Source organism: Saccopteryx bilineata, chromosome 11 (assembly GCF_036850765.1).
Source record: "Saccopteryx bilineata isolate mSacBil1 chromosome 11, mSacBil1_pri_phased_curated, whole genome shotgun sequence".
In the NCBI taxonomy this organism is placed as follows: domain Eukaryota; kingdom Metazoa; phylum Chordata; class Mammalia; order Chiroptera; family Emballonuridae; genus Saccopteryx; species Saccopteryx bilineata.
The window spans coordinates 48,303,782-48,319,220 of record NC_089500.1 but is presented as its reverse complement, the minus strand read 5'-3'; the positions used below and the strand labels follow the sequence as shown (position 1 = coordinate 48,319,220).

At 41.7% G+C, this 15,439-nt stretch overlaps 1 protein-coding gene across 1 annotated transcript in view; it reads left to right on the top strand.

Moving 5' to 3' along the window:
* The window catches only part of ENOSF1 (enolase superfamily member 1), a 50,669-nt gene that overhangs the window by 10,178 nt on the left and 25,052 nt on the right, over window positions 1–15,439 (top strand). The window contains 6 exon segments of the mRNA XM_066247181.1: window positions 1,215–1,326; window positions 6,878–6,993; window positions 9,867–9,953; window positions 10,282–10,308; window positions 12,654–12,732; window positions 12,847–12,891. Coding sequence (XP_066103278.1) covers window positions 1,215–1,326; window positions 6,878–6,993; window positions 9,867–9,953; window positions 10,282–10,308; window positions 12,654–12,732; window positions 12,847–12,891 — 466 coding nt within the window.

Here is a 15,439-nt window from a genome sequence, read left to right as displayed (position 1 = left end):
ACACAAAATAAAGAACAAAAACAAAACAACAAAGAAAAACTAGAAAAAATTAGAAGAAAAGGAAAATCCCCCCCAAAAAAACTTCTAAGCAAAAAGTGGCTTTTCTATTTTTTTCCAGTAAGTGGCTCTGGATAGAAATTTTAGCTCTGTGGAATTCCCAGGCTAATCTCTGCTAGAAGTGGCTCTTGTGAGACGGAGGTGGGGCTGCAGTCGCAATGATGAGTTGGGGCTTGTTGTGAGGGCTTTATGGTGTTAGCCATGGTGAGCTCAGGCCTCTGGGTGCTCCTCCCTGTGACCCAGTAGACCAGGGACCAGACACTGAGCATCTCTGTTCCTCAAGGGAAAGAGTGGTCCTGTAGAGCTAGCTGTGGGGTATGTCTCTGCCACTCTCCATACCCACAAAGGGAGGGAGGTGGCATTTGGGAGACTGGGGGCCACACGTTGTATTTTTTGTCCAAGTGCAGCCTGCCAGCAGACCATGGGAACACTGGCAGTGACCCCTAGTTCTGCCGCTGCTTTGGTTCAGTATCACACCAAATTCCCCCCAATCTCTCCTTTCCTCCTGGCAGAAGGAGACCCAGTCACTCTGGGTTTCTCCTCTCTCTGGAACCCTGGTGGACAAAAACCCAGACAGTCCAGGTTTCTCACCCCTCCAGAGCCCACCACAGGTGTTTTTAATCTCCCACCTCACTTCTCAATCCTTCCCACCTTTTAGTCCATTCACTGCACTGATTCTCTCAGACAAGCCTGCCAGCCCAGCTGGGGTGATAGCTATTTAATTTGTTGAAATTTCAAGGGGAGAGATCGTGGTATCTCACGCTGCCATTACTTTGGCGTCATCTCCTGATTCTGTTTTGATAGAAAACATGCTCAAGTGTATGGTTCTTCTATTCTCAGTGATGTCGTCGTCAGGTGTCAGATTTCTTATGTGTTGTTGTGGGGTGGGGGTGGGGCGTTTTCTTGGCAGCACACAGACCCTGACTACTCAGCTGCACACAGGCCCTGACTACTCAGCTGCACACAGACCCTGACTACTCAGCTGCACACAGGCCCTGACTACTCAGCTGCACACAGACCCTGACTACTCAGCTGCACACAGACCCTGACTACTCAGCTGCACACAGGCCCTGACTACTCAGCTGCACACAGACCCTGACTACTCAGCTGCACACAGACCCTGACTACTCAGCTGCACACAGGCCCTGACTACTCAGCTGCACACAGGCCCTGACTACTCAGCTGCCTATGTCGTCTTAGAGACTGATGCAGAAGATGGACTCAAGGGGTATGGAATCACTGTCACGCTGGGAAAAGGCACTGAAGTTGGCGAATTGAACATTCTCTTAAGGTTCTAGAATGCTAAAATTTTACTTAGATTCCAGTTCTCACCTTATTTTTCTCTGTATTTACTGCTCAACATGAGTGAAAACAATCTTTCATGCTTTCTTTATTTCATTGGGAGAAACTAAAGAATGGCAGAATTTGGCCCCTCCCCTTGTAGTCATGGATAGGTGGAGAGAAAATCCTTGAATCTCAGTTTCTCTGCAGAGCGTGAGGCCCTCAACTAGGTGAGTGACTGAGGAACATGAGAGGGCCGATGTGCCCTCACATAGCAGGGCTTATTGTGATGTGCACAGTGAGGCTACCAACTTTTCAAAATACTACACACTGAGTTGCTTTCAAGTCCGTTGTTCGTCATGCAGAAAAAAAGGTCTTTGGGCCAGCCCAGTTTCTGAGCTCTCACCTGGAAAGAGCAGATCGTGTAGGATGCATGGTGAGCCATGAGTCTGTCGTTCTTCTCTCAGAGCCTGTCGGGAGCTCAGTGGTGGTCTTCAGCCCCTCGTTTTTCAGAGATAAGGAAATTGAAGTCCAGACAGTTGTTCAGCTAGTCACACTGAACCCCCTGACTGCCCAAATCACTTTCTGTCCGGAACATTTAAATACAGGTTATTTGGGGTTTTTCTCCCAATGCATAATTCATGCACAGGATACAAAATTCAAGAAGTACAAAAAAATTATCTTTGCAAGATCAATTTCAATGGATCATTGGGGCTGAAGCCAAATTATGATAGGTTCAAGAGTCAGGGTTCGGGAAGGGAGGACACCGATTATCTATATTTGGTTGTGATTCTCCCCTGGATTTTTATTTGCACTGTCAGCGGTCTCTTAGTTGCAGAATCAGTCTTGCCCCACTGAAAGGTTTTAATATTGCTGAGCAGGTAATAGAAGAGATAGAGTTTGTGTAAAAGCGAAGAGGAACTTTCTTGAACATCCAGGGGGTACCACCAAGGTGGCCGCTGTCCCAGCTCTCCACAAAGCTAGCATTCTGTCATGCCCTCAGCCAGGCCTTCTACAAACTTCTCTTGAGCATTCCTGTGCACTTTGCCAGGCACCAGAAATAATAATCTTAAAAAGAGAAAGGAGACAGTTATGCAGGTAAGGACAAGGAATGCCCAGACTTCTCAAGGTGACACACATAAAGAACATAATAGTGCAATGTGAGAAGAACTATTTTTTAAAAGTGGGTACAAGTGAATTGATTGTGCAGGAGGATCAGGAATGGCTTCAGAGGGTAGGTGAAGCTTTGAGATGAACCTTGATGGGAGACAGGAATTTGCCCAGTAGAAGGAGATTCAACATTGATTCCCTGTCCCCTTCTTCATTAAGTCAATGGTTTATAGTTAATATTTTCCCCAAGGCACTGACTGTTGACCATGATAGGTTTGCGAGCTGTGTTTCAGCCTCTCCTGTGATTTTACTTGTCTCTGGTCTGAGTTGAGCACTTTATGAAGCTGCTTTTTCCATACCACAGCCATACAGGGCAACCCAGAAAAGTTGCATAAAACTGAGCAAAGTTACGAAATATGTTACTGGCTATTGTACCTACTCTCTGTTAACCCCTGTCCTGACAGGCATCTCAGGTGTGGTAAATTAATTTCCATCTCTTTATGACTTCAATAAGTAGCTCTTTTGTGGTGATGTTATTGGTTTCTGCCTTTTTCAGACCACAATATAACAGAATCCATTTTAACTTTAACCTTGCTACATATATCAGGTGACTCACTGCGGTCTCAGTGAATGTGTTACAGAGTGTTCGCATTAAAGAAAAAAAAAAATCCCATTAGCTCATCACTGTTTTCCTGCAGCCTTTATCAGATTACTTACCTAATCACTCTTTTATGATCCAAAAAAAGAAAAAAAGAAAGAAAGAAAGGGAGGGAAGGGAAGGGAAGGGAAGGGAAGGGAAGGGGAGGGAGGGAGGGAGGAAGGAAAGAAGGAAAGAAAGAAAAGAAAGGAAGGAAGGAAGGAAGGAAGGAAGGAAGGAAGGAAAGAAGGAAGGAAAGAGGAAGGAAGAAAGAAGGAAGGAAGGAAAGAAAGAAAGAAAGAAAGAAAGAAAGAAAGAAAGAAAGAAAGAAAGAAAGAAAGAAAGAAAGAAAGAAAGAAAGAAAGAAAGAAAGAAAGAAAGAAAGAAAGGAAAGGAAGGGAGGGAGGGAGAAAGGAAGGAAGGAAGGAAAGAGAGAGAGAGGGGAGGGAGGGAGGGAGGGAAGGAAGGAAGGAAGGAAGGAAGGGAGGAGAGAAAGAAAGAGAAGGAAAGAGAGAGAGAGAGAAAGAAAGAGAAAGAAAGAAAGAAAGAAAGAAAGAAAGAAAGAAAGAAAGAAAGAAAGAAAGAAAGAAAGAAAGAAAAAAAAAAACAGTCTTTCCTCATTACCATGAAGAGAGTGCTTATGAGGGCAGGGGGGCAGGGGAGTTGTAGTTGTTTTCTTAATGTATAAAATAGACAATATATTGTAGTTGTTGTTTTTAAGGTAGGAAAAGAAAAAGAGAAAGAATGTTTAAAGAGACCAAAGACAGCCTGAAGGGCTCACACCAGCTCTCAGGCTCAGGCACCCATGGTTATCCCCAGGCCTTACTAACTTGTCCTTCTCATGGCAGAGGGTCCCAGAATTGAGCCCTGGGTGGATGGAGTACAGGAAAGAATGCTTGGATTTAGTCAGCAAAAAGCTGCCTTCAAGGGCCAGTTTTTTTCCAGATGAATTTTCCAGCTATGGCATCCAACATTCAAAGCTGAAGTAGACTTTTTCTCCACACTAAAATCAGACCACCACAATCAGCATTTCTATCGAATGCACCAAACTTATTTAACTTCTGGCACTGGCCACAGTTTGAGCAAGGAAAATCCATGTACTATAGAGTAGGGATTTTCAACTGGTGTGCCACAAGAATTTAAAAAATAAAACATGCAGTATCTGACTATTTAGTCAGGGGCACTCACATCGTTTACTTTAGATTGTCAAATAAAGAAATGACAACAGCCAACACAATAACCATCTTGTGTGAATGAGTCAAAATTACTGTCAGAGCAGCAAAAAAAAAAAAAGAATTTTGGTGTGCTGCAGAATTTTAGTTATTAGTTTATGTATGCCCTGAGATGAAAGAAGTTGGGAGTCGCTGCTATAGATGAACATGTTAGTGTTGCTTGTGCATCTCTCAGAGCTGTAAAAGATGAGACCATCCTTAACTTTAGATAACTGCACTTGCCCTTGTAACACAAACCAGAGGTATGCTTCATTCACTGATTTCAAGCAACCATTTCATCAGTGAGATGAAGGTTTGATGTTGATAATTATACACCGCTCTCTGAGTTGCTGACTTACTCTTCAGATGGCTTTAATCCAGCCATCAAGGACTGAGGAGGATTCTGTCTTCTCACAACTCTAGGGTGTGAATATCTGAGCTATAATGATTCTGTATCTCATTAACAAAAGCCCTAGAGAACACAGGATGGTTGGTTCAGCCTTAAATGCTCCATAAGAGAGCAAGTACATTATCATCTGAGATCTGTTTCACTCAGAGGCCAGGCGTGTTTTAAGAGCATGTTTCAGATTCTTTCAAAGGTCTTTCTCCTAGGATATGATTGATATAGTAAAACTGCACCTCAGCAGCTATCCTAGGCTCTGGCCAGTTGGCTCAGCGTTAAAGCAGCAGCCTGGTGTGTGGAAGTCCTGGGTTCATTCCCGGTCAGGGTACACAGGAGAAGCAACCATCTGATTTTCCACCCCTCTCCCTTCCCTCTCTTCCCCACCCCTCCCACAGCCATGGCTCATCCAAGCAAGTTGGCCCCAGGTGCTGAGAATGGCACCATGGCCTCACTTCAAGCGCTAAAATAGCTTGGTTGCTGAACAACAGAGCAACAGCCCTAGATGGACAGAGCACTGCTCCCTAGTAGGCTTGCCAGGTGGATCCCTGTTAGGACACATGTCTGTCTCTCTGCCTCCCTGCCTCTCACTTAATAAACACACACACACACACACACACACACACACACGAAAAACAACAACAACAAAAAAAACAGCCATCCTATTAAGTGACCTGACAACTTTAATATTGAAGTAATGGCAACACCAAACAACAAATTTATCAGATTTTTTTCTAATAAGTTAATTGTTTTGGGGATATGTTGATGATTTGATTATTTTGGCCATTTATACATAGACCAAGTATTTTATAGACTGAGCAAAGGATGGACAGAATACCAATTTCCCTTCAATTTGTTACTTATTTTTCATCTGTAATAACAAAATAAAGCCTTTTTAAATAAAAAACATCAAAAATAAATAATTGATGGTAATGCTGACTCAAATTAAGTTTAACCTTCCAATTATTCACAGAAAATGTGTATTATAAGTAACTCAACAGTAAATAACTTAATGTTTATGACTAGTGTTTTCATGTACTTTCTTTATTATTATTATTTTATTTTTAGTGAGAGAGAGAGTCAGGGACAGACAGACAGGAAGGGAGAGAGATGAGAAGCATCAGCTCATAGTTGCGGCACCTTAGTTGTTCATTGATTGCTTTCTCACATGTGCCTTGATTGTGGAGCTCCAGCAGAGCGAGTGACCCCTTGCTCAAGTCACCACCCTTGGACTCAAGCCAGTGACCTTGGGCTGCAAGCCAGAGACCTTTGGACTCAAGCCAGTGACCATGGGGTTATGTCTATGATCCCACGCTCAAGCCTGTGACCTCGCACTCAAACTGGTGAGCCTGCGCTCAAGCCAGATGAGCCTGTGCTCAAGCTGGCAACATCAGGGTTTTCTCAGCATCCCTGGCCAGTGCTCTATCCACTGTACTACCACCTGGAAAGGCATGTTTTCATGTACTTTAACATTTTGCATGTAAGCTAATTGCAAATTTATTTTATTTCACCTTTAATACTATGTTATCTTGTGAATTCAAGATATTTTCTATACTTGACAATAATGAAAAGGAATTTTTTTAAAATTCTGTAAGTTAGTCTTATTCCTTTGGAACAATGAACTAGCAAAGTTTGGTTTTGGAGCTGGCTGTCGGGACACTTCACAAAGTGAACAAGAAAATATTTTGGGAACATGATTTAAATGTTTACATGTAAAGTCTGTTTTCCACATGACAACCAATCAAAATGTGTTTTCTTGACTCAGAAATTAACTTCAGTACACAAATTAACAGCTGTTCTACCTGTGTGATATCACTATGATAACCACAGAAACCATATGTGGGGCAATTTATAAAAACATATACCTTTTATATTTAAAATTATTTTCATAAAAAGCTAACATTAGTTTGTTTGAGGTAGTTGCATGTCTTAATTTGTTGACCTCATACCAAAACATACACACGAATTAAATCCTCTTTTAAATTATTTTTATTTATTTATTCATTTTAGAGAAGAGAGAAAGAGAGAGAGAGAGAGAGCTAGAGAGAGAGAAGGAGGGGAGGAGCAGGAAGCATCAACCCCCATATGTGCCTTGACCAGCAAGCCCAGGGTTTTGAACTGGCAACCTCAGCATTCCAGGTCGACATTTGATCCACTGCGGAATTAAATCCTCTTTTACAGTCACCTGTGCTGTGAATGCCCTAGCCCACCATGTGCTTAATAAGGACCTTGTGGAGATTGTTGGTGACTTCAGAGGCTTCTACAGGCAGCTCACGAGTGATGGGCAGCTCAGATGGGTAAGGGGTCTATTATGTAAAATGCTTCCATAAATAATGCTATTAAGGTCTAAGATGTTCTTTGATTGTGAAAAATGTGAAAATAGAGACAGGTTTCCAATTTTAAAGTAAAATATTTTAGTTAGATAAATTAGGACTTGAACCATTTAGACAATCAGTGTTTTAAGGTAACTGATTCCTTTCTGTAAGACTTGAATCTGGAATTTGTATTCTGATAACTGTCTCTGCCCTTCTTGGCTTCCTGCCCACTCCCTGAATGGGAAGAAGTGGTCTAGACCCTGGATTAAGCATGGAATGGACAACCTTTCTGGGGGAGAGATAATGTAAGTAGTATTGGGTTCAGGACAGAAATGCAAGCGAACACAGAGACCAGAGCACCTTTTGTGTGTATAGATCTATTTGAACCTTAAGTTCAAGTCATGAAAAGAAGTGAACTTCCCAGAGAAAGGATTCTGTCACATTAAGATCGGTCCTGTAACCAGGTACTTGCCCTTGCCTCCTAACGCGGGCTCTGTCTCTGTCCATGAATAGAGGAGAAAGGTACAATAGAATACCCTTTCACACTGCTTCAGATTTCATTTGCAAATTCTGCAAAGTTAAGCTTGATTTTAAAGGCTTCCTCTTGAAGAAGCTCCCAGTGGCCAAATCTGGGACAATTCGAGCATCAGAATAAATATGGTAGCAATGGCTTGTAATACATTGAATAACATTGGAGTCCATGAATCCATTAAGATAGTAAACAAACAACTAGGGAAAGCTTGTCATTACAATAGAATACAAACTGGTATAAAAAGAAGGAGGCCTGAAGTTGCTGGTTCAAAACCCTGGGCTTGCCTGGCCAGGGCACATATGGGAGTTGATGCTTCCTGCTCCTCCCCCCTTCTCTCTCTCTCTCTTTCTCTCTCTCTCTCTCTCTTCTCTATAATGAATAAATAAAATCTAAAAAAAAAAAAAAAAAAAAGGAGGCCTGACCTGTGGTGGTGCCGTGGATAAAGCATTGACCTAGAACACTGAGGTCACCAGTTCAAAACCCTGGGCTTACCTGGTCAAGGTACATATGGGAGTTGATGCTTCCTGCTCCTCCCCTCTTCTCTCTTCTCTCCCTCTCTCCTCTCTATAAAATGAATAAATAAAAATCTTTAAAAAAATATTTTTAAAGAATGATAACATTAGACAATCACCATATTATAACCATGATAACTATAATTGTCTGAAGCAAGAACATTTCAGTGCTAAAACTTTGAGGGTAATATTAATCTCCTTACTTAGATAGGAAACATGGCAGCTTCATAGTGCAACAGTTTAAGGAGCACTAACTTATCCAGGCACTAAAGGTTAAAAGACCTAACAGAAAAACAAATGGCAACATCACTTATGTAGAATTTATGCCCAAAATGTACAGACTGAATCTACTCATGAAGGAACTCCAGATGAACTCAGATGGAGGTACACTGTACACATCAACTGGCCTGTACACTGTAACAATGTCAATAGCATTTTTTAAATAAAAAGAAAAAATTGTTCTGGATACAAACAGACTAAAGAGACATGACAGCTAAAAGCAATATGTGAATAAAATAAAGTACATTATTGGGACAATTGATAAGCTTTGATTATGAGCTGCCTTTTAGGTAATAGAATTCTATCAGTGTTCTAGTCCCTGAATTTGATTGTTGTGCCCTGGTTATGTAACAGAAATATCCCTGTTTTTAGGAACTACACACTGAAATGTTTAGGATTAAAGGAGCGTGATATCTGCAACTTGGTCTCAAATACTTCTATAAAAAATTTTTCATTATATTATATTTTATTTATCTGTATAAATATACAAATAATCTGTGTACATATACAGATAAATAAAATATATATTTATAAAATATATATGTACAGGGTCAGGCAAAGTAGGTTTACAGTTGTGAATATGCAAAACGTAGAGTTAAAATGAGTTAAATTCTTGCATTATTGTATTATTTTGAACATATGAACAACTGTAAGCCTACTTTTGCCAACCACCCTGTGTGTGTGTGTATGTGTGTGTGTGTGTGTGTGTGTACACAGAGAGAAAGAGAAGAAATATATTTATACAGGAGGGTTTTTGTTTTTTTTTAAAGTTTTTTTTTTAATTTATTCATTTTTAGAGAGGAGAGAGAAAGAGAGAGAGAAGGGGGGAGGAGCTGGAAGCATCAACTCCCATATGTGCCTTGACCAGGCAAGCCCAGGGTTTCGAACCGGCGACCTCAGCATTTCCAGGTCGACGCTTTATCCACTACACCACCACAGGTCAGGCCTATAGGAGGGTTTTTTGCACCATTGTTACAACTCTTCTGTAGATTAGTCACTATTAAAAAAAAAAAAAAAAAAAAAAAAAAACAAACCCTGCCTGACCAGGCAGTGGCGCAGTGGATAGAGTGTCGGACTGGGATGCGGAGGACCCAGGTTCGAGATCCGGAGGTCACCAGCTTGAGTGCGGGCTCATCTGGTTTGAGCAAAAGCTCACCAGCTTGGACCCAAGGTCGCTGGCTCGAGCAAGGGGTTACTTGGTCTGCTGAAGGCCCACGGTCAAGGCACATATGAGAAAGCAATCAATGAACAATTAATGTCACAGTGCGCAACGAAAAACTGATGATTGATGCTTCTCATCTCTCTCCGTTCCTGTCTGTCTGTCCCTGTCTCTGACTCTCTCTCTCTGTCTCTGTAAAAAAAAAAAAAAAAAAAAAAAAATTTAAAAAAAAATTAAAAAAAGAAAAAAATCCTTAGCATTTTAAGTGAATATCCATGGCTGCCTTTTAATTCTTGAAATGTGACCCTGGCTAAGAAACCTAAATATCTCTTTTATTTCTAAGATGCGCTTATGTGTTTTACTTTCTAACCAGATCTGTCCTGAGAAAGGTGTTGTGCATCGGGCTACAGCGGCTATTCTCAGTGCTGTGTGGGACCTGTGGGCCAAGCAGGAGGGAAAGGCAACGGCCCAGCAGCATGTCTGTGGAACAGCACAGTGTGTGCAGAGGAATCAACACTCCTCTGTGAGCAGCCTGAAAGGCAAATACTTCACAGGCCTTGCAGGCAACAGAGGCAGCTGTTGGATTTTTTTCTCCCTTAGAGATGTTGGCCGTAGATAAGAGATTGTCACAGCAGGTTAGAAAGGGCTGAGAAAAGTGGGGGCAGCAAATGTTAGGAGGCAACATTTGAGACCAGTGGGCCGGTGAGCAGGGGTTTGTTAGCGGGACTTTGCATTTACGTTCATACTTGACACACATGTTTTATACATCTTTTCTTTTTTTCTTCAAGCCTCTGTGGAAGTTACTTGTTGACATGGTAAGTAAATTCTTTCACATTATTATTGTTTCTGTACATGAAATGGATTTCATGGATTATTTGCCTTTCAATAATCAGTAAATATACTCAGGATTGTCCAGGGATCACTAGTGATGATAAAACATTAAACCAGTAACATCTGATATTTAAGTAACAGTTGTGTCCCCTACAAGCAGGGTGGCCCTGTGGGAAGCACTGAGTTAGGTCACCACCTGCCAGCCCCCCAACGTGGAGCTTTCACATATAATGCAAACTCTCGGAGCCTCCATTTCTAATGATGAAAAAAGGGATTATCATGACTTCTCTGGGTACCTGATAGAATTAGTTCAAAGACCAAATGAGAAAAGTGCTTTACAAACCCTAAAGAGCAAGATATTATTAAGATGTTATTCGGTCACTTTGACTTTGAAAGAAAGTGACAGATGAGATTATTGTGTCTCTGCTGTATGATTCCAGCTGGGCATGAACCAAACACTGAATTCAAAACATCCACACGTCGCTCTCCTTTCTCCTCCACCTGGCTGTCTGTAGCAGGGATGAGCACTTGCAGCATCAGGCAGACCTGGCTGGGTGACCTTGGGCATATTACTTCAACTCTCTTGAGCGTCAGCTGCCTCAGGGTGATGCCTAGAATGGTCCCTAAATTCTCGTAGTTAACAAATGAAGGCACTATTTCTTATTTGGCATTACAATTACGGAGGAAAAAGAACACCATGGCCTTGAAGATTGTTGGTCCCTTCTCTGGGGAAAGTGAAGACAGGAAGATATCACGCCATTTCTCCACGTGGCCATGGGTGGCATGAGGGCACCATCTGAAGGGGAAGCACAGGGACCTCTGGAGCCCCCTCTGGCTCAAGGTCAGCTTTTCAGAGGGTTTCAGGAGGAGGCCCCCAAAACTGAATGACCTGAGGTGCCTGCGATCCCAGCTGTGGACGTGCCTGTTCCGGTTTCAGTGCCCATCCTATTTTTTCTATTATTGATTTTAGGGAGAGAGGAAGGGAGAGAGAGAGAAACATTGGCTGGTTGTTTGGCTTACTTATGCATTCATTGATTAATTTTTTTGTGTGTGTATTTTTCTGAAGCTGGAAACGGGGAGAGACAGTCAGACAGACTCCCGCATGCGCCCGACCGGGATCCACCCGGCACGCCCACCAGGGCGACACTCTGCCCACCAGGGGGCGATGCTCTGCCCCTCCAGGGCGTCACTCTGCCAAGACCAGAGCCACTCTAGCGCCTGGGGCAGAGGCCAAGGAGCCATCCCCAGCGCCCAGGCCATCTTTGCTCCAATGGAGCCTTGGCTGCGGGAGGGGAAGAGAGAGACAGAGAAGAAGGAGGGGGGAGGAGTGGAGAAGCAAATGGGCGCTTCTCCTATGTGCCCTGGCCAGGAATCGAACCTGGGTCCCCCACACGCCAGGCCGACGCTCTACCGCTGAGCCAACCGGCCAGGGCCTCATTGATTAATTTTTTGCATGTGCCCAGACCAGGGATTGAACCCACAACCTAGGAATATTGGGACGCTGCTCTTAACCAACTGAGTTACCTTGTCAGGGCATCCAGTACTCTTAAAAGAAGCAGAATCTCAGCACTGAAAGAGCTTTTATGATTTTTAACAGTTATAATGGAGTAATATCGGTCACAGAAAACCTGAGTGCTTCCCATGTGACTGTTAATTGGGACTGAGGGAGGTCTCAGCCAGAGGGCTAGCTGACTCTCTGCCTCCTGGTGCAGCCCAAGCCCTGAGCCTGCAGAAGGGAAGGGTATGGAGAAGAGGAGAGGACAGCCAGTGATGATCCAGGTACTCAGCTCCCTGGGCACTCTCACATTTAATCTGTTCCGGTCAGGGGAGTGAATTGTCCCTATTTGACAGCAGAGGAAATTGCCCAAGGTCATGCTGCTAATAGTGCACACAGAGCGGACCCTGAGTGGCCTGGCTCTGAGACCAGCCCTCTTTCTTCTCCCTCTAAGCTGCTCCAATATCATGCTCAGCCCTGAAGTGGGGAGCAGTGACATGTAAAGTGACATCATACACGCTTCTATCCATTTAACGGGTGCTGAGTGATTGCCTCATGCCCTGCCCTCTTTTCAGAAGCCTGGAATAGGGAGCTTAGGTTTTGAGGGAAAGGAGAGGCAGGGAGGGAGTGAGGGTCAGTTGGAGCACAAGGGACTAAGGATTACATCAGGAGGTGGCGATGACCCCTGAAGGACTCTACACCAAGGGATGAGAGAATCAAACAATGTCTTTTCCTGAAAAGGATAATCCCTATGTGTCAGTGTAAGCAGATTCTTAGAAACACAATCCACTTGTGAATTGCTTCAAGCCTTTTGCCCTCCTGTCCCACTGCCAGGACCCCAGGACGCTGCTATTCTGCATAGATTTCAGGTACATCACCAATGTCACCAATGTCACTGAGGAGGAAGCCCACAGTGAGTCATGTTCAGGGGATGGAACTGAAGCATTCTGGTACATGTTGATGTGTAAAGAACATAGTGTATGAAACATTTGTTGTGTAAGAGACTGATGTTTTTATTTTTTTCCAGAAATAATGCAGAAAAGTCAAGTTGGTTTAAAAAAAAAAAAAAGAGGTGGGTTGTGAGGAAATTCCCTTCATTATTTTTGTTATCATGGCTTATTTTTTTTTTTTTATTTTATATATAATTTTATTTTTTTAATGGGGTGACATCAATAAATCAGGATACATATATTGAAAGATACCCACCACCCAAAGTCAGATTGTCCTCTGTCACCTTCCATCTTGTTTTCTTTGTGCCCCTCCCACCCCCTATCCCTCTCCCATTCCCCCCTCCCCCCCGTAACCACCACACTCTTATCAATGTCTCTTAGTTTCACTATTATGTCCCACCTACGTATGGAATAATACAGTTGCTGTTTTTTTCTGATTTACTTATTTCGCTTCGTATCATGTTATCAAGATCCCACCATTTTGCTGTAAATGTTCCGATGTCATCATTTCTTATGGCTGAGTAGTATTCCATAGTGTATATGTGCCACATCTTCTTTATCCAGTCATCTATTGATGGGCTTTTTGGTTGTTTCCATGTCCTGGCCACTGTGAACAATGCTGCAATAAACATGGGGCTGCATGTGTCTTTACGTATCAATGTTTCTGAGTTTTGGGGATATATACCCAGTAGAGGGATTGCTGGGTCATAAGGTAGTTCTATTTTCAGTTTTTTGAGGAACCACCATACTTTCTTCCATAATGGTTGTACTACTTTACATTCCCACCAACAGTGTATGAGGGTTCCTTTTTCTCCACAGCCTCTCCAACATTTGCTATTACCTGACTTGCTAATAACAGCTAATCGAACAGGTGTGAGGTGGTATCTCATTGCCGTTTTGATTTGCATTTCTCTAATAGCTAAAGAAGATGAGCATCTTTTCATATATCTGTTGGCCATTTGTATTTCTTCCTGGGAGAAGTGTCTATTCATATCCTCTTCCCATTTTTTTATTGGATTGTTTGTTTGTTTGTTGTTGAGTTTTATGAGTTCTTTGTATATTTTGGATATTAGGCCCTTATCTGAGCTGTTGTTTGAAAATATCATTTCCCATTTAGTTGGCTTTCTGTTTATTTTGTTATCAGTTTCCCTTGCTGAGCAAAAACTTCTTAGTCTGATGTAGTCCCATTCATTAATTTTTGCCTTCACTTCTCTTGCCATTGGAGTCAAATTCATAAAATGCTCTTTAAAACCCAGGTCCATGAGTTGAGTACCTATGTCTTCTTCTATGTACTTAATTGTTTCAGGTCTTATGTTTAGATCTTTGATCCATTTTGAGTTAATTTTTGTACAGGGGGAGAGACTGTAGTCCAGTTTCATTCTTTTGCATGTGGCTTTCCAGTTTTCCCAGCACCATTTATTGAAGAGGCTTTCTTTTCTCCATTGTGTGTTGTTGGCCCCTTTATCAAAAATTATTTGACTATATATATGTGGTTTTATTTCTGGACTTTCTATTCTGTTCCATTGGTCTGAGTGTCTATTTTTCTGCCAATACCATGCTGTTTTGATTGTCGTGGCCCTATAATAGAGTTTGAAGTCAGGTATTGTTATGCCCCCAGCTTCATTCTTTTTCTTTAGGATTGCTTTGGCTATTCGGGGTTTTTTATAGTTCCATATAAATCTGATGATTTTTTGCTCTATTTCTTTAAAAAATGTCATTGGAATTTTGATGGGAATTGCATTAAATTTGTATATTGCTTTGGGTAATATAGCCATCTTGATTATATTTATTCTTCCTAGCCAAGAACAAGGTATATTCTTCCATCTCATTATATCTTTTTCGATTTCCCTTAACAATGGTTTATAGTTTTCATTATATAAGTCCTTTACATTCTTTGTTATGTTTATTCCTAAGTATTTTATTTTTTTTGTTGCAATCGTGAAGGGGATTATTCTTTTGAGTTCCTTCTCAGTTGTTTCATTGTTGGCATATAGAAAGGCTATTGACTTCTGTATGTTAATTTTGTATCCTGCGACCTTACTGTATTGGCTTATTGTTTCTAGTAGTCTTTTTGTGGATTCTTTGGGGTTTTCGATGTATAGGATCATATCATCTGCAAAAAGTGATACCTTTACTTCTTCTTTTCCGATATGGATGCCTTTTATTTCTTTGTCTTGTCTGATTGCTCTGGCTAGAACCTCTAGTACCACATTAAATAAGAGTGGAGAGAGTGGACAACCCTGTCTTGTTCCTGATTAAAGGGGGAAAGCCTTCAGTTTAGTGCCATTTAATATGATGTTAGCTGATGGTTTATCATATATGGCCTTTATCATGTTGAGATATTTTCCTTCTATACCCATTTTGTTGAGAGTCTTAAACATAAAATTGTGTTGTATTTTATCGAAAGCCTTTTCTGTGTCTATTGATAAGATCATGTGGTTTTTGTTCTTTGTTTTGTTGATATGGTGTATTACATTAACCGTTTTACGTATGTTGAACCATCCTTGAGATTCTGGGATGAATCCCACTTGATCATGATGTATTATTTTTTTAATATGTTGTTGTATTCGATTTGCTAGTATTTTGTTTAGTATTTTAGCATCTGTATTCATTAGAGATATTGGTCTGTAGTTTTCTTTTTTTGTGCCATCCTTGCCTGGTTTTGGTATG